General features: G+C 44.8%; 2 protein-coding genes across 3 annotated transcripts in view; one reads left to right on the plus strand and one right to left on the minus strand.

Moving 5' to 3' along the window:
- The window catches only part of MTERF2 (mitochondrial transcription termination factor 2), a 194,757-nt gene extending 181,910 nt beyond the window's left edge, over positions 1 to 12,847 (plus strand). For both annotated transcript variants that reach the window (XR_011030597.1, XM_068278330.1), the window contains one exon: positions 11,593 to 12,847. Coding sequence is in view for 1 of the 2 variants with exons in the window: in XM_068278330.1 (XP_068134431.1) it covers positions 11,593 to 11,614 (22 nt within the window). In the remaining variant the exon portion in view is untranslated. The remainder of the gene's footprint in view (positions 1 to 11,592) is intronic.
- Positions 12,848 to 23,769: 10,922 nt separating this feature from the next.
- CRY1 (cryptochrome circadian regulator 1) overlaps positions 23,770 to 27,661 on the minus strand; it is a 65,893-nt gene continuing 62,001 nt past the window's right edge. Inside the window, exon 14 of the mRNA XM_068278334.1 lies at positions 23,770 to 27,346. The gene's annotated coding sequence lies outside the window, so the exon portion shown is untranslated. The remainder of the gene's footprint in view (positions 27,347 to 27,661) is intronic.

Below are 27,661 nucleotides of genomic sequence, written 5' to 3' on the forward strand. Positions count from 1 at the left end.
TTCATTTTGAGAGTTATAATATCGGAAATTATCATTTTGAACTTCATTATATTAGAAATGTTTCAATTTTTGTATTAATGTTATTTGCAGTGGAGAAAGGGGGAGGTTTTGGAGTTGGGCACCACCGGTGGGGGAGGGGAGGGTCTTAGGGTTAAGCACCACCGGAGGGGGGGTCTTAGGGTTAGGCAGCACTACCAGGTAGGTTTTAGGGTTAGACACCATCAGGGAGGTCTTAGGGTTAGGCACCACAAGGAGGGGGGGGGGGTGTCTTAGTGTTAGGTGCCATCGGGGGGGCGAACTGTTAGTGTTAGGCTCCACGGGGGAGGGGGGGTGTCTTAGGGTTAGGCACCACCGGGGGGGGTCTTAGGGTTAGGCATCACCGGGGGGGGGATCTTAGGGTCAGGCACCACCAGGGTGGTCTTAGGGTTATGCACCACCAGGGGGGGTCTTAGGGTTAGGCACCACCAGGGGGGTCTTAGGGTTAGGCACCACCGAGGGGGGGGGGGGTCTTAGGGTTAGGCACCACCAGGGTGGTCTTAGGGTTAGGCACCACCGGGGGGGTCTTAGGGTTAGGCACCACCAGGGGGGATCTTAGGGTTAGGCACCACTGGGGGGGGGGGGTCTTAGGGTCAGGCACCACCAGGGTGGTCTTAGGGTTAGGCACCACCGGGGGGTCTTAGGGTTAGGCACCACCAGGGGGGAACTTAGGGTTAGGCACCACTAGGGGGGGGGGGTCTTAGGGTTAGGCACCACCAGGGGGGTCTTAGGGTTAGGCACCACCAGGGGGGTCTTAGGGTTAGGCACCACCGGGGGGGGTCTTAGGGTTAGGCACCACCAGGGGGGATCTTAGGGTTAGGCACCACTGGGGGGGGGGTCTTAGGGTCAGGCACCACCAGGGTGGTCTTAGGGTTAGGCACCACCGGGGGGTCTTAGGGTTAGGCACCACCAGGGGGGAACTTAGGGTTAGGCACCACTAGGGGGGGAGGGGGGGTATTAGGGTTAGGCACCACCAGGGGGGTCTTAGGGTTAGGCACCACCAGGGGGGTCTTAGGGTTAGGCACCACCGGGGGGGGTCTTAGGGTTAGGCACCACCAGGGGGGGTCTTAGGGTTAGGCACCACCAGGGGGGGTCTTAGGCTGGTTTCACAGTGGGACGTTACAGGCTCATGTTAGAGCAGCCTGTAACGCAGCCCACCGCACAGTAATGAAAAATCAATGGGGCTGTTCACAGTGCCTACGTTGCGTTACATTGTAACGCTGCGTCACAAGACAACGTACTGCATGCAGTACTTTAGATGTTAGACTGCTTGCACATGCTCAGTAATCTTGTGGAGGGGCGGAGAGCGGCCAGGCACATGGCTAATTAATATGCACTGCACGTTGTGACGTGCAGTGTTTACTTCCTGGAGTGGCCGCTCTGTGCTGCGATTGGCCGGCGGGACCACGTGATGCCGCATGCGCACAAGAGTGCGCATCACGGCATCACTGACGCCAGAGTGAGCTGCACAACGCGGCTCACTCTGACGTCCAGATCCAGCACCACCAGGCGTTCCGTTAGGGGGACGTTATGCAAGCTTAACGCCCCCTCTAACGCAACGTCCTGGTGTGAAATTAGCCTTAGGGTTAGGCACCACCGGGGGGGGGGGTCTTAGGGTTAGGCACCACCAGGGGGGGTCTTAGGGTTAGGCACCACCAGGGGGGTCTTAGGGTTAGGCACCACCGGGGGGGGGAGGGTCTTCAGGTTAGGCACCACCAGGGGGGATCTTAGGGTTAGGCATCGGTAGAGGGAGGGTTCTGTGTGAGAGTAGGGTTAGGACTAGTTCTAGTAAAATATTGGTAAAATTGTAAATATATATTTTTTTTCATTGGTATAGACAATATTTTGAGTTTTAATTACTAATATTTTAACATTTATTATTCTAACTCAGATAAAGAGGAAAAAACCATAAGAATATTGTTATTGATAATATCATAAGATTTTGTCTCTACCCTGTGCTTTATTTTCCAGGCATCCTAATTTGATGTATGCCTGAAAGCGGGGGGCCTATTTCAGTGTTTGCCATGGGCGCTATTTTACCTAGATACACCCCTGGCCTCTTTTTACTCTCCGGTCATTTGTCCTGTAAGATGAAGGTACTCTGTCTATGCTAATGAAAAGGTTTCTCGGACTGAGGTTATAGCACAGTTCATCAAGGGCGTTTATATAACGCCAACGTAATGTAGATTTGGCCTCAGTCGAGTTACATAAGTGACATTTCTCACATTGCTTTGCCCCCAGCCACTTTAGCCTTTTCCATCTGGAAACGTAAGTGGCAATTACACCCTCAGCGCTGCCTGCCATTAAGTCCTCTTCAGCAATATTTACGGATTTTAATAATTGGTGATGTAAAGTGCTTTTCGCCTAATCTTTACGAGGCACTCCAAAAACGAATGGCTCTTAACCCCAAATCAGCAGCAGCAAAAATGCGGATCAAATATGTCACCACTGATGGATGCAGAAGCCTATTACAAGTTCACAGCCAGATTCTAGGATCAGAGATCTGAACTGACAGCCCCCTGCATAGAGTTCCTAGAGCGGACCTGAAGAGAGAGGTATATGGAGGCTGCCATATTTATTTTAAACACCAGTTGCCTGGCAGCCCTGCTGATCCTCTGTCTCGCATACACCTTTGCTAAATGTCAGAATGTAAATCGGGGAGAGAGAAGATTTTACAATGGGAAACACTGAATAATTAATGAATAATGAAAGAAAAAAAATATATATTTTTTTCATGACTTTATTATCACGACAGTTCCTCTTTAAAAAATACAGTGCCTCATTCAGCTGAGACACTAAAAACGTAAACATAGATTTTTAACATTTGAAAACACAGAATAAGGGCCGGTTCCACTACCCGGCGGCGTCATCTTTAGTCCTGTCAGGTGATCTGTATGGAATGTTTGTTTCTGAGGATTGCGAAGCCAGTGAAACTAATGCCTGGTTTCCCAGAATGCTCTGGGAGCGGGAATTCTGCATGGCTAAACAGCCTAGGCTAAGCATCACTGGGGGGGTGGTGCTACATACCAATATACAGCAATATAGAGATATAGGGAGTGTTTCTGAGGCTAAAACCAGGAAAATGATCATAAAAGTGACTATCCTGAACAGAGCAGGGACAAGGTCCTCCAGCACCCAAGGCTGAGACACCAAAGTGCGCTCCTCCATCCCTCCCACCCCAGCTGTCACTCACTGATTGCTGTTAGACTAAGAGGTGCCACAGGGCCCACAACCTCCCCAACACCTTAATATCTAGTTATCTGGCTTGCAGTCACTGCTATGTATCCCCTTTTCTTATTTCTTTCTGCTTCATACACAATTAGGAATGACAGCTGAAGGAATTGTGCGCCCCCTCCTACACTGCGCCCTGAGGCTGGAGCCTCTCCAGCCTATGCCTCGGCCCTGATCCTGAATAACCGACTGCATTCTGCTATATGACACTGCAGTGCCGCAGTGAGAAGAAAAACAGGAACACAGCCTGGTTCTATGAAGTGACACACACATGCAGATTGTCTATCCGTGCCATGATTCGGGTGCGTGCTGCAGTGCGATTCAGATGGCAAATAATTGAAGGTATATGCGGCATTTCCCCACCTCGCTCACCTGTGGGGAAACGCTGCCGATTCGGCCCTAGTGGAAACGAGCCTTAAAGAGAACCTGAGGTGCAGATGGGACACAGAGACATGCTCTCTGCCTGATGACATGCCTCTGTGTCCCCACATCGCCGCTTTCTGCTGCCCCTCCACCGCCACACTATAGCCCCCCACCCCCCCCCCCTTTCCAGAGCTGCCATTGGGCAGCTCTCTCTCCCTGGCCACGCCCCTGCTGTTCCTCCTCCTCCCTGCACGCTGGGAGAGAGAGATCTCTCTCCTTCCAGCGTCATGACCCCAGAGGTCACGAAAGTGAATGTGGGCCCTAGCAGGCCTCGAGAGCGGCGGCTGCTTGATGCGCTCATCCCCCCCGACCCCAGGGATCAGGTAGCATAATTTTTTTTTCATCACCTCGGGCTCTCTTTAAAGGATACCCGAGGTGACGTGTGACATGATGAGATAGACATGGGTATGTACAGTGCCAAGCACACAAATAACTATGCTGTGTTCCTTTTTTCCTTTCTCTGCCTGAAAGAGTTAAATATCAGGTATGCAAGTGGCTGACTCAGTCCTGACTCACTGATAAGAAATTCCAACTATAAAACACTTTCCTAGCAGAAAATGGCTTCTGAGAGCAGGAAAGAGATAAAAGGGTCAACAGTAAATAGATTTTAGCTCTGGCATACTTTAATGAATGTGTCATTGAGCAAAAAACAATAAAACCGTTAAAACTATATCAGTTGCTGTCAGTTATAGCTGAAAGGACAACTGATGTGCAAGGTAACATCCATGTTTCTCTATGGCTCAAATGGGTGATATTACAGTTTAACAGTGTGCTGACCAGAAAGCTGTTAGGGGGTAATGGCTATTTTCAAAATGGAGGATGGAGAATTCCATTGATCACAGAGGACAAACGTGACACAGGAGAGGAGAAAGAGATTGAGGGGTAGACTACACAGGAGGTAAGTATGACTTGTGTATGTTTATTTTGACTTTTAATTTTAAGTCCAGGTTTGCTTTAAGTGTAATTGCACCAACACTTTAACCACTTCCCTACCCTGGATATTTTCCCCATTCAGCTCAGCTCTGATTACTTTGGCAATAACTTTATCAATAATTATCATAACTAAATGATCAATATAATAGGCTTTTTGAGGCTGATATTTGTTTTTAGTAATTACCTTATTTTCCATGCATTTTAAAAGGATAATACGAAAAAAAAAAGTGAAAAAATACACAATTTATCCACTTTCATACATTGGCTATCAGTCATAAAAGCAGTGCGATAAAAAAAATCTGGGAGGGAAATATACCGCATTCGGTATTAGACTTCTGTGTGCTCTTTCATAAAAATGTTTACAGTTGCGATAGCAAGGCGGTGTTTTCCCGAACTGGGCTGGCAGTAGGCTGGCGTAACATGAGCAGCTGCCGAGTTGATACATTTTCTCCTCCAGAGACAGCTTTACTATAAAAGAGGCAGCCCCAACTTCCCTTTAGATGTGAATTTTTTTTAATAATCAAGGCACAAGGTGGTAATTTATCGCTCTGCTCGGGAATGTCAGCTTTTCATGGGGTAACAGCTTTTATGAATGGACATTTTGCTAAGTGGTCGGTAAAGTCAGCTGTTTCCAGCATTACCGCATGCGGGAGTGCTTTATGAATGATAGCCATTATAGCTTAAATGTAAACAGTTCTATTGTACATTAAACACACACATTTTATTTTGTCTATCCCTTCTGTTTATTTGTTTTGATAATGTATTAGATGTAACAATTCAGTAATGTATATAATCTGCTACTGTCTGCTCCAGGAATGTGTATTTTACACTTGTTTACTAATTAACTCTGCCATTGAATTCCCTGGGAGGATTGCATTTCAACTCTGTAGTGATGTTATCAGGTCACAGATAAATAAACAGTGTTGTCTAAGATTTTGTAACGAGGAGAGTGCAGAGACTTATTTTGACGTCATAAGGACAGGAAGTGGTTAACACATCAGTGCTGTTCATTACCAGTGGAAAGTGTGAAACCTTATATTAAAAGCCTTGAGATTCCGTGGCTTTGCTTTCACAATTGTGTATGAAATAATTCACGTGGAAACTCATTAATCCAACACATTTCACAGTTTGAAATTACATCTCATTTTCCAAACTCGCCTTTGCTGACGCACGTTCAAAAGAGATTTGTGTATTCACCGGTCTAAAGGCTTGAAATCCATTCAGAGGTGGGAGGAGCCAATAGTGAGACTCAAGGAATAGATGTGACAGAAGGATTACATTACATTAACGTAGTTCGGGGTAAGCCGCGCAGGAGGTTTTCTCAGGCCCTGCTGGGCCGATTTGCGTAATTTGCACTTTGCTAGCTGCGCCAGCACACCGATCGCCGCCGCCCCGCGCTGCCTGGCCTATCAGCGCTGCGCCGCCCCGCGCTGCCTGGCCTATCAGGGGTCTAGGAGCCCCCCCCTCCTAGACCCCTGCGCTGCCTGGCCTATCAGCGCCAGGCAGCGCTAAGGAGTGGATCGGGACTCCCTTAGACATCACGACGTCCATGACGTCGGTGACGCTATCCCGCCCTGTCGCCATGGCGACGGGGGAAGCCCTCCAGGAAATCCCGTTCTTTGAACGGGATTTCCTGATCGCCTATCGCCGGAGGCGATCGGAGGGGCTGGGGGGATGTCGCTGAGCAGCGGCTATCATGTAGCGAGCCTTAGGCTTGCTACTTTAAAAAAAAAAAAAAAAAAAACGGCAGCGCTGCCCCCTGGCGGTTTTTAATATACCGCCAGGGAGGTTAAAGAGAAAATGTGACCAAGGTTTGAACTTCATCCCAATCAGTAGCTGATACTCCGTTTCCCATGAGAAATCTTCCTTTTCTCAAACGGATCATCAGGGGCTCTGTGTGGCTGATATTGTGGTGAAACCCCTCCCACAGTGTGATGTCAGGACCATGGTGCTGACATCACACTGTGAGAGCCTTATTGCATTGTGGGAAATAGCAGCTGTTTCCAACTGCCAAAAAAAAAAACAAGCAGCATCACCTTCCACTGACATCACCTGCCAGCAGTAAAAATGTCACCATGTGATAAATGTCAGAATGTAAATCAGGGAGAGGAAAGATTTTACAATGGGCAACACTGACTAAATGATTTATACATAATTATTGTAAAAATGAAGCACTTTTATTCATTATGTTCTTTTCACTGGAGTTCCTCTTTACCCTCCTCAGGTCGAGCTTATGCCGCGCAGGAGGATTTCTCAGGCCCTGCTGGGCCGATTTGCATATTTTTTTTTTTTTTTTTATACATGCAGCTAGCACTTTGCTAGCTGCGTGTACAAACCGATCGCCGCCGCTCCGCGCCAATTCGCCGCTACCCACCGTGCCGCCCCAAGACCCCCTGCGCAGTCTGGCCTATCAGCGCCAGGCAGCGCTGAGGGGTGGATCGGGACTCCCGATGACGTCACAACGTCGATGATGATCGTCACCATGGCGACAGGGGAAGCCTGTTTGCTCTGATCGCCGGAGGTGATCGGAGGGGGTGGGGGGATGCCGCTGCACAGCAGTTATCATGTAGCTAGCGCTAGGCTAGCTACATGATTAAAAAAAAAAGAAAAAAATTTAAAGTGCTGTGCTGCCCCCTGGCGGTTTTAATAGCCCGCCAGGGAGGTTAAAGTGTACCTAGAGCTGATTAAAAGTGAAAGATGACACACCGCAGTAGCAGGAAGACTCTGGATAGGCCAGAGGCGTCCCTGAATCTCCTGCAACCCACCGGTCGAGGCTTCTCGTGGCCACACCCCCGTGCCGGACATGCCTGAGCACAAATTTTGCATAATCATAATTTTTCAATGTAATTCGCAATTACAATGCAAAAACATAATTTTGGGGAAAATTCATAATTTTGTAAACGTAATCAGAATCTGTGATTTTGTGTAATTTCGTGCCAACTTTAGCGGTTAATAGTAGAGCCCCATACATGCTATCGTCATCAAAAATTGCTAAGTTAAAGGGACACTGAAGCCAATGTGACAATCCAGCCCCGCGATCCCGTCTAATCTGCTCCCGTTAGCGTACGCAGGAAGTGCGGTGAGCAGACGGACAACGATACTGGTTGCTGGATCGTCAGAGGGAAGAAAGAAAAGGGCGACAGAGCGTGCCAATCCCGTCTAATCTGCTCCCGTTAGCATACGCAGGAAGTACGGTGAACAGACTGATCATAAAGATTGGTCGCACAGCTGCCGACAATATGTAATGGGACAAACATCCACCAATCCCGTATTACTAGGCCACTGTTGCCATGCAGGTCTCATGCACTAGAGGCTGCTGGAGGCAAATTCACTGTGTGCGTAGTAAACGGTTAAGATTGGTTGGAGGTGTCCATAGATGAACAATCCTGATTGTATATACAATCGGTAAACTAAAAATATCGATTTCGCTCTGGAAATCGCGTAAATACACTGCCACCACTCTTCCAGTTCAGTTGGGAGGAAAGAGACTCCCGCTAGCATAATACGGTAGCCAGCCCAATCACGTTCAACACGCTCCAGTCACCGTTCGGGGAATAATCACTTCCAAAGGCTTAAAGACTGTGAGCAATGCGACATTAAAGAAAGGTAACTGGGTCCATATATAATGCAATCTCGGTTGTATCCAATCGAGAAAACTAAAGTTATTGATTCCGCACAGGAAATCAGATACTAGCTAATCCTAGAAGGAAGAAATGGTTATTTACAACCTAGCTAGCAAATCAACAATTATAAGCAAATCATAAAACAATGCGGTAGTATGACTGACTCTTCAGAGGGCAGATTCGTTATAGCAGCAATCAGATGGCCAGAACAGGCACAATACTGAACGATAAAAATCGTTAGTTTATTTCTAAACTACATACACACAGCTTACTTTAGAACAGTTTGGTTTGATAGAGAGTAGAGATGAAAAGAAACAGAATGTCTGGATATACAGTTCAAATACCGTTATTGGTAGTCCATGCGGCAATCGCAAGTCTTTGGTGTAAAGTCCAAGATGGCGGTTTTGGGCCTGTGTCCTGCGGGCAGGTTGATTTGATGTTACTTCGACGTCAGATGAAAGGTGAATATGTAATATGTTGGCGCTTTATAAATACAATAAATACATAATGATATAATTTGTATGTGTAGTACAGATAATTGATAGAACGATAGTCAGTTATATCGTTTTTTTTTTTTTTTTATAACATTGCATCATTCTTTAACCACTTAAGCCCAACTGGACGAGATTTCTCGTCCAGTTGGGCTGCGCGCACTCCCGCGGGTCGCGCGCACGCCCGCGGGCCCCCCCGTGCGCGCCCCCGCTGCTGGCCGCTAGCCCACCGATCAGTGAAAGGGATTATAAATCCCTTTCGCTGATCGGACCCCCCCGGAGAAAAGCCGACAGTGTCTCTTCAGACGCTGCGGCTTTTCTGAGCTCTGGTCTCCTTTCTTCTGCCTGGGAGCGAGATCGATCGCTCCCAGGACTTTTTGATTCTGGCTATCTTGTGGCCAAATAGCAAATTACACCTAAAAATAAAAAGTTTTAAGAATAAACCTATAAATATATTTAAAAAAAACCCTGTTTACCTCCCACACCAAAAAATACCCACATACAAGTTTAAATTAAAAAAAAAAAAATTACTATAATAATAAAAAAAAAAAAAAAACATAAATAGTTACCTAAGGGTCTGAACTTTTTAAATATTCATGTCAAAGGAGTATATCAATATGATTTAATAAATTATGGGCTTCTAAACAGTGATGGACGCAAAACGGAAAAAATGCACCTTTATTTCCAAATAAAATATTGTCGCCATACATTGTGATAGGGACATAATTTTAACGGTGAAATACCCGGCGCATATGGGCAAATACAATACGTGAGTTTTAATTATGGAGGCATGTATTATTTTAAAACTATAATGGCTGAAACCTGAGAAATAATGAATTTTTTCCATTTTTTTCTTATTCTTCCTGTTAAAATGCATTTACAGTAAAGTGGCTCTTAGCAAAATATACCACCCACAGAAAGCCTAATTGGTGGCGGAAAAAACAAGATATAGATCAATTAATTGTGATGAGTAGTGATAAAGTTATTGGCAAATGAATGGGGGGTGAAAGTTGCTCGGATGTAAAAAAAATTTCAACCCTTCGGGCTTAAGTGGTTTGCAGTTTACACACTACACTCAGCATTCTTAAATGATTTCACAGAGTAGGCTAGTGACCTTTTGAACTTTCCTCTGCAGAATAAACAAAATACAGTGACAGACACTTCACATTATAAGCTTCATAAGACCGAGCTCTCTGCAACTTTGAAAGTCACAGAAGCTCTTTTGCATAGATAACAGCTGGAGTTTCTTAAAGCTTCCTGTACTGGAAACAGTATTAGATTCATATCTCTGCTGCTAATGTTTTATTTCTTAGCTGTATTACACATACAAATCCTTATATCATACGTTTTTTTTCACTTCAAATTCCCTCTAAGGACCTAGGTCCCTAACTTACGACCTGACATATTCCTGTCTGTGAAGCTCGTTGCATTGTGGTAAATAACTGCTTTTTCTAACTGCCAAGCAAGCAATATCTCCCTATGTGCATATTTACTGTATATCTAAAAAAAAAGACAACCTTTTAGCCTATCGCATTGTTAGTGGGCGTGGTTATACATAATGGCAGTTGGTGCTGTTTTTTTTCAGGTCTGCCAGTAGTAAAGATGGTGGCGTGCAAGCTGATTGTGGATCAAGCAATATGAACAAATTGCACGGCCAATATCTATAATTTCTTGATCTATCGTCTATTTCACTTCTCACTTTGCAGTGTGATTATTTTTTTCCCCTTTTTGCTAAAGTTCCTCTGTAACCACTTCTGTACCAGGGGCACTTTAAGGACCAGAGGCTTCTGGCATGGTAAAACGCCTGCCGACGAATTACCGCACTTACCCCCCTCCGGTCACTACGCTGCCCCATCGCCACATGCAGAGTGACGGCAGAGTGCTGACAGCTGGTCAGGAGCCGCTTTCATTTGCTCCTGACGCTGTCAGTTACATTAGTTATGTTAATTAAAATAGATAGGTAATATAATCTCTTGCCCACCCTGTTTTAAAAGAACAGGCAAATGTTTGATTTCATGATGGCAGCCATCTTTTTGGTTGAAAGGAGGTGACAGGGAGTATGGGACACAGTTCCAACTGTCCTGTGTGCTGATCACCCCTCCCAGTTGCTAGGCAACCAGAACAGGCATGCTCAAATCCGACCCGGGAGACATCCGGATAGTTGCTATCCGAATATCTCCCAGGAATTCTGTGCGGTGGGGGGTTTCAATCTTACCTGAATGACGTCCTTATCGGGTCCGTACACGTCGCCTCCCACCATGCGTTCCAAGCGCCGCATTCGCCGGTCACGTGACACAAACAATTCCTCCTTCAACGCGGAAGGAGAAAGTGTTTGTAGTTATGTGACCGGCGAATGCGACGATTGGAACGCATGGTGGGAGGCGACGCGTACGGACCCGATGAAGACGTCATTCAGGTAAGATTAACCCCCCCTCCCCCCCCCTGCACAGAATTCCTGGGAAATATTCGGATAGCAACTATCCGGATGTCTCCCGGGTCGGATTTGAGCATCACTGAACGTGGACAACAACATAGGAAATCCCATCATGCTTAGCACAGCATCAGGGAAAAAAACCCGGGCAGTTTTCTTTGATGGATGCAGCTTGAATACAGCTAAAATGATGCTTTGGTAAGAAAAACAAGGTTCTGATGCCGTGAAACTGTTAAAGAAACACCAGGCCTTTTCAGTTCTGCTGAGTAGATAGTCCGGAGGTTCACTTTAACTAGAATATGTGTGCTTATAAATGGAGTAAACCTAAATAAAATGTGTTCTTCACTTAATCACAAACTTTATAAGACATTTGAAAAGATTGCGTTCTATAAACTTTTTTATTTTTCTTTTGTTCTCGTTTCAGCCCACGTAGTTCTCTCCGATAACAGTACAGAACAATTTTAGCACAAAGTGCGTCAGGCCTGTCAGTTTACCTACGCGGTATCTTCATTCAGGAAAACTCGATGGAACTGAACAAAAACTACAACAAAGCGTTGCAAAGTCGTTATTTCATACGATCAGCGGTTAGAATTAGAAATCATGGGGCCCTCAGCAAATCTTTGATGGGAGCCAGTAATGGTCACACCCCTTCCCTTGCCTGCCCTGATGACCCTCACAGCCTGGGGGCCCATCTCACAAGGTCATAAAACAAGTGTGGACACCAGGATCTCCCCACCCATAACAAGTGTAGCCACAAACCACCTGATCTGCAGTATCAGAGGGAGGAGAGGTTAGTAGTTGTGGCCCCACACACCTCTGGGGCCCCCTGCAGTTGCAGGAGATACTCCCCACTAGTTGGGCCCCTGGAAAGACAGCACCTTCGGATCTAACTAACCCAGGAATTGCGTTGCCGGAGTGTAATAAAACTTGCCTAATGTAGTGTCATCATTGAGGTAATCTCATCTTACATTTAATTTTTTTGCTGTTTTTAAAGTGTGCCAAAGATGGTGAAATCCAAAGTTGTTTACTTACCTGGGGTTTCCTCCAGCCCCATAAGCATGGTTGCGTCCCTCGCCCGCTGTCCTCTGTTTAGCGGTAATCAGCTCCAGTAACAGGCTCAGTGGCGTCAGGCGGGGTCTTCTGCACATGTGCAGAAGGTCCGCGGATGTGCAGGAGATTCCAGCTGACTCAGACTGGAGCCGACTGAGCCGTTACCGAGGTTGATTACCGCTGAATGGAGGACAATGGGAGGACGGCGAGGGACTAATTTACGCTTATGGGGCTAGAGGAAGCCCCGGGTAAGTAAAAAAAAAAAGTTTGGAGTTCGCCGTCTCTGGGTCACTTTAATGCAGTTTTAAATTGAATTTGTTGCCTCTTATCCCCTTTGTGCTCCCACAGCAAACATCACCTAGACAACCTGTGTAATCTCTTTAAGGGGGGAAGGTGGGTGGGAATTCAATTACCTTCTGGTCATAGTGTCCTTATCTTATCAGAAACTGGAAGCTTTGTTATTTGCATGCTGGGATAAGCCTGTTACTGTAGCTTAAAAAAATAAATAACTTCCCACAATACTGCTTGCACTGTACAGTCCCTGAAGTTAGGCAAACGCGCCCAGACCAGTGAAAATGAAACAAAAATTGGGGGACATGCAAGGGATCTGGTTTAGCTTTTTTTTTTGGGGGGGGGGGGACATTACAACCCCCCCCCCCTCCTCCTTTAACTACTTGCAAGCTGAAGCCTCTGAGCCCATACCATTCTTCTTCTGAGGCGAGGGATTGGGCAGGACCGCTAAGATGCCCCTGATAAGTCGCCATAGTGACGAAACGCGTAGGGCCGAGCTACGGAGCAGCGTGACGCCTGACGTCACCGGACGTGGTGTTTGGTCGGCGCACGCCACATTTGGCTGTACTAGCGGCGGGTTTTGAATTTGTGAGACTGTATGAGCGGGACGCGACCCCACCGCCGCATTGAGGTATATGGTCGCCCACTCCCCAGTCCCTAACCACGCTAGCAACTTTGTCCTATTTATTTTTTATTCTTTACAATAAATCTGGGAAGGTCTCCCCTTTACGCTATGTGAAGCGTCTGTTGTGCTTCTTTTTGGAGGATCTGTTCCTGTGCAGATACGCTGTGGAGGAGGATTGCCAGAGAGGCTGAGGGGTGGCCAATACCCCTGAGGTGCAGATGGGCCCAGCTATGCCGCTCCATCTGGTGAGTCAATCCACTTAGGGGGTTGGTATCTAGGTGCCACTCGCCCCTACATGAACTGTGTTTACTATCATCTCCGTGAGAAAATTGAAGCCTTTTTGACTTATTTGAGTCTTGGGACTGAACTTTTGAGCGCTTCCCCCTACTTTATTACTATCCATTGAACTATTGACAGGATAGCGCTCCACCGATTGTTTGGTGTATATCTTCAGGCTCGCAGGCCATATTTGCCTGTTTTATATTGCACTAGCTGATTGCCCGGCGTTGCCCGGGTATGTATTTGGCTGGTGTCAGCTCCACCCACTTTTTCTAGCCCTAACACACAATTACTCACTAACCAAGTTTGTGAGCTTTGCGGTCTTTGGTATCAATAATTTGCATTGAAATGAAAAAAAATCTGATTGGCTGTTTGTAGCCCCACCCCCTTTTCTGAATTTGAACCCCAGTTACCCAATAACCAACTGTACCAGGTTTGAGGCCTGTGCCATTAACAGTGCAAGAATGGCAGCAATTAAATATTCCCCTTGTGAAGCTTGATTCACTTTTGTAGGCTCCACCCACTTTTCTGAATATTAATCCCATTCACTGAGTGACCAACTGCGCAAAGTTTAAGAACCCTGCCATTAACAGTGTAAGAATGGCTGCAGTTTACATTTTCCCAGTGAAATCTGTATTTGTCTCCACCCACTGATGACCCGGCGCTGCCTGGGTATGTATTTCACTGGTGTTGGCTCCGCCCACTTTCTAACCCTAACCCTCAAACACTCAATGACCAAGTTTGTGAGCTTTGGGGTCCTTGGCATCAATAATTTGTATATTCCAATAGAAATTAAACAAATCAGATTGGCTGTTTGTGGCTCCACCCCTCTCCAGCATTTGAACCCCAGTCACCCAATGACCAACTGTAGCAGGTTTGAGACCTCTGCTATTAACAGTGTAAAAATGGCAGCAATTTAATATTCCACTTGAAAATCAACAGGGGAATTTTGATTGGCTATTATAGGCTCCACCCACTTCCCTGAATATTAATCCGGGCAAAGTTTGGGAACCCTGCCATAAACAGTGTAAGAATGGCTGCAGTTTACATTTTCCACAGTGAAATTTGTTTTTGGCTCCGCCCACTGTTTGTAACCTTGACACACAGTCACTCAATGACCAAGTTTGTGAGCTTTCGGGTCCTTGGCATCAATTTGTATTTTCCCATGAAATGAAACAAATCTGATTTACTGTTTGTGGCTCTGTCTCCTTTTCTGAATTTGAACCCCAGTGACCCAATTACCAACTGTACCAGGTCTGAGGCTTGTGCCATTAACAGTGCAAGAATGGCAGCAATTTTAATATTCTCCTTGAAAAGCGACATGTGATTTTTGATTGGCATTTTTAGGCTCCACCCACTTTTCTGAATATTAATTCCAGTCACCCAGTAACCAGCTGTGCAAAGTTTGAGAATCCTACCATTAACAGTGAAGAAAGGCTGCAGTTTACAATTTCTCAGAAAAATCTGTTTTTAACTCCACCCACTTTTTGTAACCTTGACACACAGTCACTCAATGACCAAGTTTGTGAGCTTTTGGGTTCCTGGCATCAAAATTGTGTGACTGGAAGCAGATTATCCAGCAAAGAAATCTGGCTGTTTGTGGCTCCACCCCTTTACTGAATTTGAACCCCAGACACTTAACGACCGACTGTAGCAGGTTTGAGGCCTCTGCCATTAACAGTGTAAGAATGACTGCAGTTTCAATATTCCCCTTGAAAATCAATAGGTGAATTTTGATTGGCTCTTGTAGGCTCCACCTACTTTTCCGAATATTAATCCTAGTCACCCAGTGACCAACTGTGCAAAGTTTGAGAACCCTGCCAATAACAGTGTAAGAATAGCTGCAGTTTACATTTTCCCATGAAAAAAGTTAATTGTTTTTGGCTCCGCCCACTATTTGTAATCTTGACATAGTCACTCAATGACCAATTTTATGAGCATTGGGGTCCTTGGCATCAAAAAGTTGCATTTTACCATTGAAATTAAACAAATGTGATTGGCTGTTTTTGGCCTGCTCCCTTCAGAATTTAAACCCCAGTCTCCTAATGACTGACTGTAGCAGATTTTAGGCCTCTGCCATTAAGAATGTAAGAATGGCAGCAATGTAAATATTCACCTTGAAAATCAGAAGGTGGATTTTGATTGGCTGCTGTAGGCTCCACCCACTTTCCTGAATATTAGTCCCAGTCATCCAGTGACCAACTGTGTCACCTACCCACCCAGTTTGAGAACCCTGCCAATAACAGGATGGCTGAAATCAATCTAACAAATCGGATTGGCTGTTTGTGGCTCCACCTCCTTAAAGGAATACTATCGATTGAAACGACTTTTTTTTTAACACTCTATATTAGTGTACACATTACCACTAGTGCTAGGCGCACTTTATTTATTCACCCAGGTCTCTCTCTTGCTATCCCTACTTAAAAATTCATTTCTCACACAGCTCATAGTAGTTTGGGTCACCCTGAGCTGCTTGGTTACTCTGTCACACAGCTCACAAATATATTTCACTGTGTCACTCACAGCATGCAGCAGACATGAGGAGAAATAGGCTGATCTGAGGTGGTAACAGGTAACTAAGTGAGCTGTAATATTGCTGGAATATAACTAGCTATACCACTAGCTGTGTTTACACTCAGACTGGCTGCCTGCTTGAGGTGATTCACTCCAGGCTGCATCCACTTTACAAGCTGCTGAGAGGGGCAGACCACTGTCTACAATTAGCATTATTAGTATCTATATCAGTCAAGAGAAGCAAAGATAAAAAACACACATTGCTAGAATCTTTAACCCATTACCACCATATTAATAAGATTCTTTCAGCAAGGTGATAATTAAACTATAAACTGAGGAGATGATAGCAACTCCCCTGTTCAGACATGGTCTAGCCCTCTGGGAGCCCTCAGTTTTTAGATACATTTGTATCCAACACGGACGCCAAAACTGACAGAGGATTTTACAGCTGAGAGGAACAGCTGTGTGAGGAATCAAATTGCTCCTAGTACTTGTCCTAATGTGTGCTACAACATACAGCATTTAAAAATAAATGCATACATCGATAGTATTCCTTTAAGTGAATTTGGACCCCAGTCACCCAATGACTGACTGTATCAAGTTTGAGGCCTCTGCCATTAACAGTGTAAGAATGGTAGCAATGTGAATATTCCCCTTGAAAATCAATAGGTAAATTTTGATTGGCTGTTGTAGGCACCACCCACATTTCTGAATATTCATCCCAGTCACCCAGTGGCCAATTGTGTAAAGTTTGGGAACCCTGCCACGTTAAAAATGTAGTTGTTGGCACCGCCCACTTTTTCTAACCTTGACATAGTCACTCAATTATCAAGTTTATCAGCTTTGGGGTCCTTGGTATCAATACTTTGTATTTTCCCATTGAAAAATAAACAAATCTGGCTATTTGTGGCTCTGCCCCCTTTCTGAATTTGAACCCCAGTCACCCAGTGACAAATTGTACCAGGTTTGAGGCATCTGCTATTAACAGTGTAAGAGAATGGTAGCAGCTTAAATATTCGCTTTGGAAATCAAAAGGTGAATTTTTATTGGCTGTTGTAGGCTCCACCCACCTTCCAAAATCTTAATCTCATTCACCCAGTGACCAACTGTGCAAAGTTTAAGAACCCTGCCATTAACCGTGTAAGAATGGCTGCAGTTTATATTTTCCCAGGGAAATTTGTTTTTGGCTCCACCCACTTTTTGTAAAATTGACACACAGACACTCAGTGACCAAGTTTGTGAGCTTTCAGGTTCCTGGAATCAAAAATGTGTGAATGGAAGCAGTTTATCAAAGGAAATCTGATTGGCTGTTCGTGGCCCTGCCTCTTTAGTGAATTTGAACCCCAGTCACCCAATGACCGACTGTAGCAAGTTTGAAGCCTCTGCCATTAACAGTGTAAGAATGGCAGCAGTTTAAATATTCCCCTTGTAAATCAATAGGTGAATTTTGATTGGCTGTTGCAGGCTCCACCCACTTTCTTGAATCTTAATTTTATTCACCCAGTGACCAAGTGTGCCAAGTTTGAGAGCCCTGCGATTAACAGTGTAAGAATGGGTGCAGTTTACATTTTCCCATTTAAAATGAATGGCTGAAATTTGATTGGCTGTTTTCTGCTCCGCCCACTTTTCCTGGATTTGTAACCTCGGTCACCAAGTGGCCAACTGTGCCAAGTGTGGGGACTCTGGCTTGATCACTGTGAGAATGGCAGCCTTTTACATTTTTTACATTGACTTGAATGGGTGAAATATGATTTGCTGTTTGTAGCTCCGCCCACGTGTGCAGGGGGGGACCCGAGACCCCCACAACATATCATCCCAGGTAGTAAGGGATCCGCATACCAAGTTTCGTTCAAATCGGTCAAGCCGTTTTTGAGTGACACACACACACACACACTGCCACACACTGACTGACTGACACACACACACACACACACACACTTTTTTATATATATATATATATATATATATATATATATATATATATTTATATTATTGTTATATTGTGTGCGCTTTTATCAAGAGTATAAGAATGGCAGCAATTTAATTATTCCCCTTGAATATCAATAGATGAATTTTGATTGGCTGTTGTAGGCTCCACCCACTGTTCTGATTATTTCCCACTTGAGGACCCTAGGCTTACATCCCCCTAGTAGTGACCAGGCTATTTTTTACAATTCAGGCCACTGCAGCTTTAAGGGCACGCTGCAGGTCAGTACAACTCGGCACACAAATGATTCCCTGGCCCCTTTTTGTGCCCATCAACAGAGATTTCTGTTGGTGGGCTCTGATCACTACTACCCTGTTTGTTTGTTTTTTACTTAATTAATTTGTTTTTTTTTAACAAATTTGTCATCAGCCTATGACAGCCGATTGCTCCTGATCCTCTGTAGGGGACAGCTGAGTAACACGACTGTCCCCAGTAGAGCGCTGCCTTAGATTGCAGCGATGTACATTGTAAATAGACGGCGGTTTCGCCATCTAACAGTCTGATGCGGAGCTCCGTCATTGAAGCAGAGATGCGCGCACGATCTCCTGCAAAATCCCGCCCCAGGACTTCACGCCAATTGACGTGAAGTGGTCAGGAAATGGTTAATCCCAGTTACCCAGTAGCCAACTGTGTCAAGTTTGAGAACTCAGTAACAGTGTAAAAATGGCTGCAGTTTATATTTTTCCATGTAAAAAAAATTCTGACCTTGACATACAGTCACTCAATAACCAAATTTGAGCTTTGGGGTCCTTGGCATCAATCATTTGCATATTCCCATAGAAATTAAACAAATCTGATTGGCTGTTTGTGGCTCCACCCTCTTTCCAGAATTTAACCCCAGTCACCCAATGACTGTACCAGGTTTGAGGCATTTGCTATTAACTGTGTGAAAATGCAGCAATTTAAATATTCCCCTTGAAAATCAACAGGTGAATTTTGATTGGCTATTGTAAGCTCCACCTACTTCCCTGATTATTAATCCCAGTGACTAACTGTGCAAAGTTTGAGATCCCTGCCATTAACAGTGTAAGAATGGCTGCAGTTTATATTTGACCAGTGAAATTTGTTTGGCTCCACCCACTTTTTGTAACCTTGACACACAGTCACTCAATGACCAACTGTGTGAGCTTTCAGGTTCCTGGCATCAAAAATGTGTGAATGGAAGCAGTTTATCTACCAAAAAAAAAAAATCTGATTGGCTGTTTGTGCCCCTTTATTGAATTTAAACCTCAGTCACCATCTGTAGAAAGTTTAAAGCCTCTGCTATTAACAGTGTAAGAATAGCAGCAGTTTAAATATTCCCCTTGAAAATCAATAGGTGAATTTTGATTGGCTGTTGTAAGCTCCACCCACTTTCCTGAATATTAATCCCAGTTATTCAGTGGCCAAGTGAAAAAAAACCTGCGATTTACAGTCTAAGAATGGCTGCAGTTTACATTTTCCCATTTAAAGAGGAACTGTAACGACAAAACGTCCCCTGGGGGGTACTCACCTCGGGTGGGGGAAGCCTCCGGATTCTAATGAGGCTTCCCACGCTGTCCTCCATCTGTCAGGGGTCTCGCTGCAGCCCTCCGTGCAGCGGTGACGTCAATATTTACCTTCCCGGCTCTTGCGCAGGCGCTCTGACGGCTGTCGGCTCCGAAGTAGGCGGAAATACCCGATCGCCGTCGGGTCTGCTCTACTGCGCAGGCGCAAGTTTCCGGCGCCTGCGCAGTAGAGCGGACCCGACGGAGGTCGGGTATTTCCGTCTATTTCCGTGCCGAAAGCAGCCACAGCGCCCCCGCTGGAGCCATCAAAGGTAAATATTGAAGCTACAGTCGGGTCTGTCGCCGGCTGTTCGGAGGGCTGCAGCGAGACCCTCGTGGGACAGAGGACGGCGTGGGAAGCCTCATTAGGATCCGGAGGCTTCCCCCACCCGAGGTGAGTACCCCCCAGGGGAGGTTTTTGTTGTTACAGAGTCTCTTTAAAATGAACGGCTGAAATTTGATAGGCTTTTTTCTGCTCCGCCCACTTTTCCTGGATTTGTAACCTCGATCACCAACTGTGCCAAGTGTGGGAACTCTGGCTTGATTACTGTGAGAATGGCAGCCTTTTTCCATTGACTTGAATGGGTGAAATCTGATTTGCTGTTTGTAGCTCCGCCCAGGTGTGCAGGGAGGCCGCGAGACCCCCAGAACATATCATCCCAGGTAGTAAGGGCCTGTATACTAAGTTTCGTTCAAATCGGTGAAGGCGTTTGAGTGATCGTGGCACATACATACGATTATATATAAGCCAATTTTAGGGCAGAGACACACTGCAGAGCGCTTTTCGATCAGTTTTCATTTTTAAAACCACGCACCGCGCTCGCGATTCCTTTAAAAATCGTAATCACTGCAATTTTGCAGCAAGTCAGTGAGAGTGTGTTAATAAAAACAAATCGAAAATTTCTCTGCAGTGCGTCTCTACCCATAGGATAGGAAGAGGAGAGATGCGTACAGTCAGCAGGGAGACGAGAGACAGCGGGAACATGGAAAGACAACTTAAAGACAATTGCATCGAAAGGGATTTGGAGGCTGCCATATTTATTTCCTTTTATGCAATACCAGTTGCCTGGCTGTCCTGCTGATCCTCTGCCTCTAATACTTTTAGGCATAGCATGCAGCAGATCAGGTGCTTCTAACATTGTCGGATCTGACAAGATTAGCCCCATGCTTGTTTCTGGTGTTATTCAGACACTACTGCAGCCAAATAGACCAGCAGGGCTGCCAGGCAACTGGCATTTTTTAACAGGAAATAAATATGGCAGCTTCCATATTCTTCTCACTTCAGTTGTCCTTTAAAGGGAACCAGAGATGAAGCACCCTCATGTATTTACGATATATATCAGTGGGAACATTAGAGAGAACACCTACCCTGCTCTCTGTTTCATCCTTCACTGCTCAGCCTGCTTGTTATCAGCCCTAATAAAATCCCAGACTCAGTATTCAGTCTGGCTCTGCTCAGGAATCATTATAGCAGAGCCAGAAGGGGGCAGGCGTGGGCTTGCAAAGACAGAAGACAGACTCAGCTATAAGGATTCCTGAGCAGAGCCAGACTGTATGCTCAGTCTGGGATTTTATCAGGGCTGATAAGCAGGCTGAGCAGTGAAGGATGAAACAGAGAGCAGGGTAGGTGTTCTCTCTTATGTTCCCACTGATACATATGGTGAAATACATGAGGGTGCTTCAACTCTGGTTCACTTTATGGTTCAAACACACATTCAATCTGGGTAAGTTTTACTATTTCCATATACAGCAGAGTCCCTGGTATCTGGCACCGACGGGGATTGCCTGATATATGTGCTTGCCGGTTGCTTGAGAAACTGGACGAAATAGCACAAACCGCCCCCCTGAATTACTTCCCGAGGCTCCAGCGATGTCTGGCAGTCTCACTGAACCTCCCCGCGGGCTCTGAGCGGCTTCCCCAGTGCACGGTAGCCGGAGTGTCAGCTGACCTGCATCGGGTCATGTGACACTCCGGCTTCCATACACAACTGCCGGAAGCCGCTCAGAGCCCGCGGGGAGACGGACCGCCATCGCTGGAGACGTTTTAAGCCTGCCAGCCCCTCAAGAGGTCCCAGTCATCCTAGAGGCATGCCGGTTAGTTGAGACTTCCGGTTGCCTGAATTCTGGATAACGGGGACTTTGCTGTAGTATGAGAACCTACCTACACCATCTTATTAAAGTATTCAAAATTTGTAGGCCTTTTTACTACATAGAATTTAATGTTAATTAGCCAATCTAGATAGCATGTGTGGATGCTCCTACAGTTTTAGATGGGGTGGAAGGTGTCTGTAGAGGGAAGGGAGTAAATCTGTTTACACAAAGATACATTAAAGTGAATGGGAATAAATAAAAAAAAAAGGCCAGATACTTAAGAGGGAAGGCTCTGGGTCCTAGAACCTTTCTGTTCCTCTCCCGGTACCCTCGATGCAGCACTTGCTTCCCTGGTAGCATTATTTGACCAATTTGGTCAAATTCTGCTGCCTCCACCGCCAGAGGGTTCGGAAACCAGAGTGCTTCCAAAGACGGGGCAGCTCTATACTGTGTGCGCACGAGCGCCCTCTCTCACACGCGCAGTATGGAGTCGCCTGTCTTCCGGAGGACTCTGCTACTGAAGACCTCCGAAGTCTATACTTTTAAATCAGCCATACACTGGTCGATTGCCACCAGATAGATCCCTCTGTGATCTAATCTGATCAAAGAGGGATCTATTGGCTGCCTACACTGCAAACATATTTTGAATAGATTTCACTATGAAATAGATTCACAATCTGTGGAGCTGCTGCCACCCCCTGCATACATTACCTGATCCGGCCAGTGCGAGTCCCCAGGTCTCCGCTGTCTCTTCTCCGCTCTGGGCTTCAGCTTTACTTTGTCGGGGGAAGTTTAAACAATAGAGGGCGCTCTACTGTTTAAACTTCCCCCAACAGGAAGTAAGTGAAGCCAGCTGTAGCCCAGCACGGAGAAGGAACCACAGGGACACACGCCGGCAGAACAGGTAATGTATCGTCGCTAGCGGTCGGACGTTCGAATGCCGCCTTCAACGCACTCCCGATCCGCCGGTGATCGAGCAAAATTTTCCACGCGGACGGATCGACGGGATCAATTTTGGACGGAAATCGTCAGCATTTGCGTATCGATTTCACAGCAGATTCGATCAGTGATTGAATCTGTCTATCGGCAGGAAATTGAGTAAGTGTATGGGCACCTTTTAGGGCCCGAGTCCACTGATGCAGTTGTATCCGCTTCTGTCCACTTTTTAGCATCTAACATTAATGTTTAACTGAAAAGCGGACACAACTGCGTCAGTGGGCTCAGGCCCTAACGAAAGTAGTAGTTTTTGGGGGTTTTTTTTAAACAGTTTTTCTGTTACAGCAGAGATTACAGTAAAACCCTTATTATCCAGAACTGTTAACCAAAAGTCTCAAGCAACCACAAACTAAAGTCCTGGCCTTGCAGGATGCATACATCTACTTTTTCACTTTGTACAGTAATAAACCTCTTATATTAAGTATGTCCTTTGTCTAAATTTGTTTTTAATTACTGTATTTCCCCATTAATAGAGAGTTTATGGTAAGTATACAGTATGGGATACAATACTTTTTCACTAGGCCTATTTTTAAAGGACAACAGAAGTGAGAAGAATATGGAGGCTGCCATATTTATTTTCTTTTCTATTTAGCTGCAGTAGTGTGTGAACAACACCAGAAACATACAGCTAACCTTGTCAGATCTGACAATAAATTGGCCTCAATTCGCTAAGCTTATCTCCTGTTTTTAATAACTCTTCTGAGCTGTTTCTACAGTTATCACCATAGTGATATAATTGTGATAACCGTAGAAACAGCTCAGAAGAGTTATTAAAGGCAGGAGAAAAGCTTAGTGAATTGAGGCCATTTAATGTCAGAAACACCTGATCTGCTGCATGCTTATTCAGGGGCTATGGCCATACGTAGAGGCAAAAAATCAGCAGGACAGCCAGGCAACTGGTATTGCTTAAAAGGAAATAAATACGGCAGCCTCCATATCCCTTTCGATTCAGTTGTCCTTTAATATTGATTCTCAAGCAACCAGAAACCACACTTATCCGGCATCAACCATTCCCCTTTGGTGCTGGATAATGGGGGTTTTACTGTATTCATAAATCCGGCACTTAGATTGGTGAATGGGAACATGTTCCCATTCACCAATCAGTCCTGTAACTGTCGGTCACAGGGGCGAGCGCGGTGCACACAGCGCATCAACAGCCAGAGACAATTACTGCTATTAATATTATACCACATTACTTCTAACAGCACATGTACTGCAAAAACACAAACAAAATCGTCCAAACTGATTTTAAAGTTTTATTAGAAGGAATTGTTTTCTTGAAAAACGAAAACAAAAAGGCAAATGGGTATACAAAGTAAAGAGGACAAAACAGTCTGTACAGCAGGAAAAAACTGGCATGCATGCAATATACACAGCAGTGGAACTTCAATAACAATATAAATTAAAAAGAAAAAAAGACACAAGGTGATTGGTAGTGGGGGTGGCTAGAACCAGACTGCAAAGCCATCCTGAGCGCACTGGCTGTAACCTAGCAACAACATCCCTAAATAGTTGTGCAAGTCAGAAAGCAGAGCATTCTGGGAAACATCCCTAACACTGAAGGATATTTTCCAATATGGAAAGGAGTGCGAGCATGACCTTCAAGTGCGTCATTTTACTCACTTATTCCAAGGTGAATTTCCTCTAGCGAGTGTACATCGCGTTACTCGTTTTCTACACTTCCACTAATCCACTGACTGGTGCTAAACTCAGACTTTCCTATCTGGCAGCTTCTGTTACACACACTGTGGGATGGCTGTCTTTAATGTGCATTAAGTAATCAAGCCAAAATAATATTTGCCAATAAACCTAGCAATATACAGGGCTGGACTAAAAGCACCGAGGTTCTATTACCATGAGTGCAATTTCCGTTTAGAATTCGCAACAGTAAAAACAACCAATCACAGCCAATGTTTATTTTTACCAAATTTCCTTGAGTAGCGTACGTAATACATTACGCTCTACTCATCAGGCGTAAAACTTAACGCAAATAATTTTGCTTAACAGTTTATTGCATATACCCCTAAGTGAACTGGTAGAAATAGGTTAAGCTGTGCATGTTGCTGTCTCTGCAGATACACCCTATACTCCCTGTGCTGGCAGGAAGGCTGAGCTGTGCATGTGGATGTCTCTGCAGATACACCCCTATACTCCCTGTGATGGCAGGGAGGCTGAGCTGTGCATGTTGCTGTCTCTGCAGATACACCCTATACTCCCTGTGCTGGCAGGAAGGCTGAGCTGTGCATGTGGATGTCTCTGCAGATACACCCCTATACTCCCTGTGATGGCAGGAAGGTTAAGCTGTGCATGTTGCTGTCTCTGCAGATACACCCTATACTCCCTGTGCTGGCAGGAAGGCTGAGCTGTGCATGTGGATGTCTCTGCAGATACACCCCTATACTCCCTGTGATGGCAGGAAGGCTGAGCTGTGCATGTTGCTGTCTCTGCAGATACACCCTATACTCCCTGTGCTGGCAGGGAGGCTGAGCTGTGCATGTGGCTGTCTCTGCAGATACACCCTATACTCCCTGTGCTGGCAGGAAGGCTGAGCTGTGCATGTGGCTGTCTCTGCAGATACACCCAATGTATCAAATTGGCAAAAATGTATATACAGGGAAAAAAAAACACTTTTGGAATGTGTAGATCTGATCTTAGGGGAGGCCTATATATATATATATATATATATATATATATATATATATATATATATATATATATATATATATAATTTAAATCAGGAGGAGTGGAATACCCCTTGAAGCACATGCTGGATCCAGTAAATGTTTTCAGAATTAGGTCTGACTGGAAATAAGTTAGTATGCTGAATGAGATGCAAATTTATGCTAATTTTATGCAGCTTGGAAACTGTAGCATCTGCTTTTGATTTGCCCATTGCAAAGTTGCACAAGATTAGAATATTTGCATCAACATAGGAATTATCTGCATCGCATTGACCATCTCCAGTGATAGCGGCAGACCAGTCATCCTCAACTCGAATGGGGGCAAATAGAAAACTTTACCAAAAGTTCACAGTTGTGGTAAATCGGCAATGAAAACAAAAATCAAATTAAATGCAATTTGGTTCTCTGCGACACCCTTTGGAAAATATCCTTCTACACTTCATTTCACAAAAATGAAAGTATTTTAAAACAGTAGGAAAATACAAATGAACAACACAGAAAAGTAATCTCATCAGAACGCCTTGGCCTCGTCGGTAAAGTCTGGTTATAACAATACCTTTGTCAGGTTATCTCTAGAATTATAAATAACGCAGGTAAACCAACACTCAACAGAAGAAATCTGTAACTCATTTCAGCCGTTGAACAGCAAGACCAGTGACACCTTTATTTCCTGTTCCTGCTTTGCAGTTTCTGGTGTCACCTGTCTTCTCATTGGCCAGTGACATTGCACTGATTGAGACTCTTTCCAATGACAAAAGCTGATAACACAAGGAGCCACAGAGCTGTAATGGCAAAACAGAGCACCTGACAGGCCGCGCAGTCTAGCAGTGCTGTCTTAATCACAAGAACGGCTAGCCAGAATGACAAATTGTTTACCAAGTAAAGGATCACATAATCTCTTTTTGGGTTTAGAGAAAAAAAAAAAAGTCTTTGTTACAGCTTATACAAATCTTGTGTGCCTACTTCCATGGTAGCAGACATAGGGTTAACATCCTGCATGTACTAATTAGTTGCTCTGCTGAGGCAGCCAGCTGACTCAGCTGAGCTCAAATTGCAACTTCTGATTAGTCACAGATGAAGGGGACGCTAGAGAGGCTTAAATCTCTAAATACATACAGAGTGCATTTCTCATATGCGTTCCTTCGGTCCTGTGCAAGAGTTCAGGTCCACTTTAAACTGCCAGTGTCACCCCCACATTCTTTTGTGATTGTTAAAGCCATATAATCTTAAACGTCATGCATCAGCCTGGATTGTTTGGCCATGTCAGGGAAATCCAAAGCCGTGATTAAAGGGACTCTGAAGCAAAAGTAAAAACAAAACAGATACTCGCTTAAGGAGAGGGAAGGCTCTGGGTCCTAAGGAACCTTCCTGTTCTCCTCACGGACCCTGCGTTCCCCCGCAGGCTGCCCAGTTAGCAGTCTATGACCGATCGGTCGTAGACTGCTCTCTTCTGCCAATCGGAAGATGGGTTGCTCTGTAGGTATGTTTTTTTTTTGTTTTTAAAAATTGCTTCAGATTCACTTTAAATACTTACAAAAAAAATTCCACCCTGCCTCTATTCAGTAGTTTCTGGCCACCTATAACAATTAGCACTGCTTGACGACGGCGATAAGTGTACCTGTCATGCCTATAACCAGGTAGAAGGTGCCAAAGAAGGATCACAACATCCCAGTTACTTATTCTGTAAACACAGCTGTGATAAGATAATAAAAAGGAGCGGACTTTAGCGAGGAGGCCCTGAACACGGCTAATAAGAAAATGAAAAAAAAAGTTTACAAAACGACACATGACCTAGAATCTTTTTCTTGCCATACAGAGTTTCTTATAAAAATATATTGAGCCATCTATAACTAATCGAGATGTTCGTATTTACAGGTTGGTAGAGCAAGAGTCACCAAAATACTTACAGAAATATGTACAAAACGGAATAGGAGATAAAAACGCTTTACGGAAATATTTTAAAAGATAAAAAATAGAAATGCAGCAATAAATTAAGCTTTCACAAACGGAGCAGCTTTACAACGGTCCACAACAGTTTCTGAAAAATGCAGCTTCAACTTCTGTCTTTATTTACATACAAAGTCCAATACTGAGTCAGTTCTCTTTATCTCCACTTTCGAGAGTTGCTTTCCAGTCATCTGCAAGAAAGAAGTCATAAATTCAGGTTAGATTGGCCCGCGCACAGAAAGCTTGCATGCATGCTCGATCGCTGTCATGAAACTGACATAACATTGTAAAAATATGCTTTCCTACTTATTACCCACAGTTATCTTTACTTTTGTGCACAAGTATTATCGTCCGTTTACAAATTACAAGTTCCCAAAGTACAGTTTATCTGCTATAAAAGCGGCCAGTGCATTTTGTTGCACAGCTGCTGTATTTATATATTATAGCAAAGTCCCCGTTATCCAGAACTCAAGCAACTGGAAGCCTAAACGTTACTAGCATGCCTG

This window comes from Hyperolius riggenbachi, chromosome 3 (assembly GCF_040937935.1).
Source record: "Hyperolius riggenbachi isolate aHypRig1 chromosome 3, aHypRig1.pri, whole genome shotgun sequence".
Taxonomy (NCBI): domain Eukaryota; kingdom Metazoa; phylum Chordata; class Amphibia; order Anura; family Hyperoliidae; genus Hyperolius; species Hyperolius riggenbachi.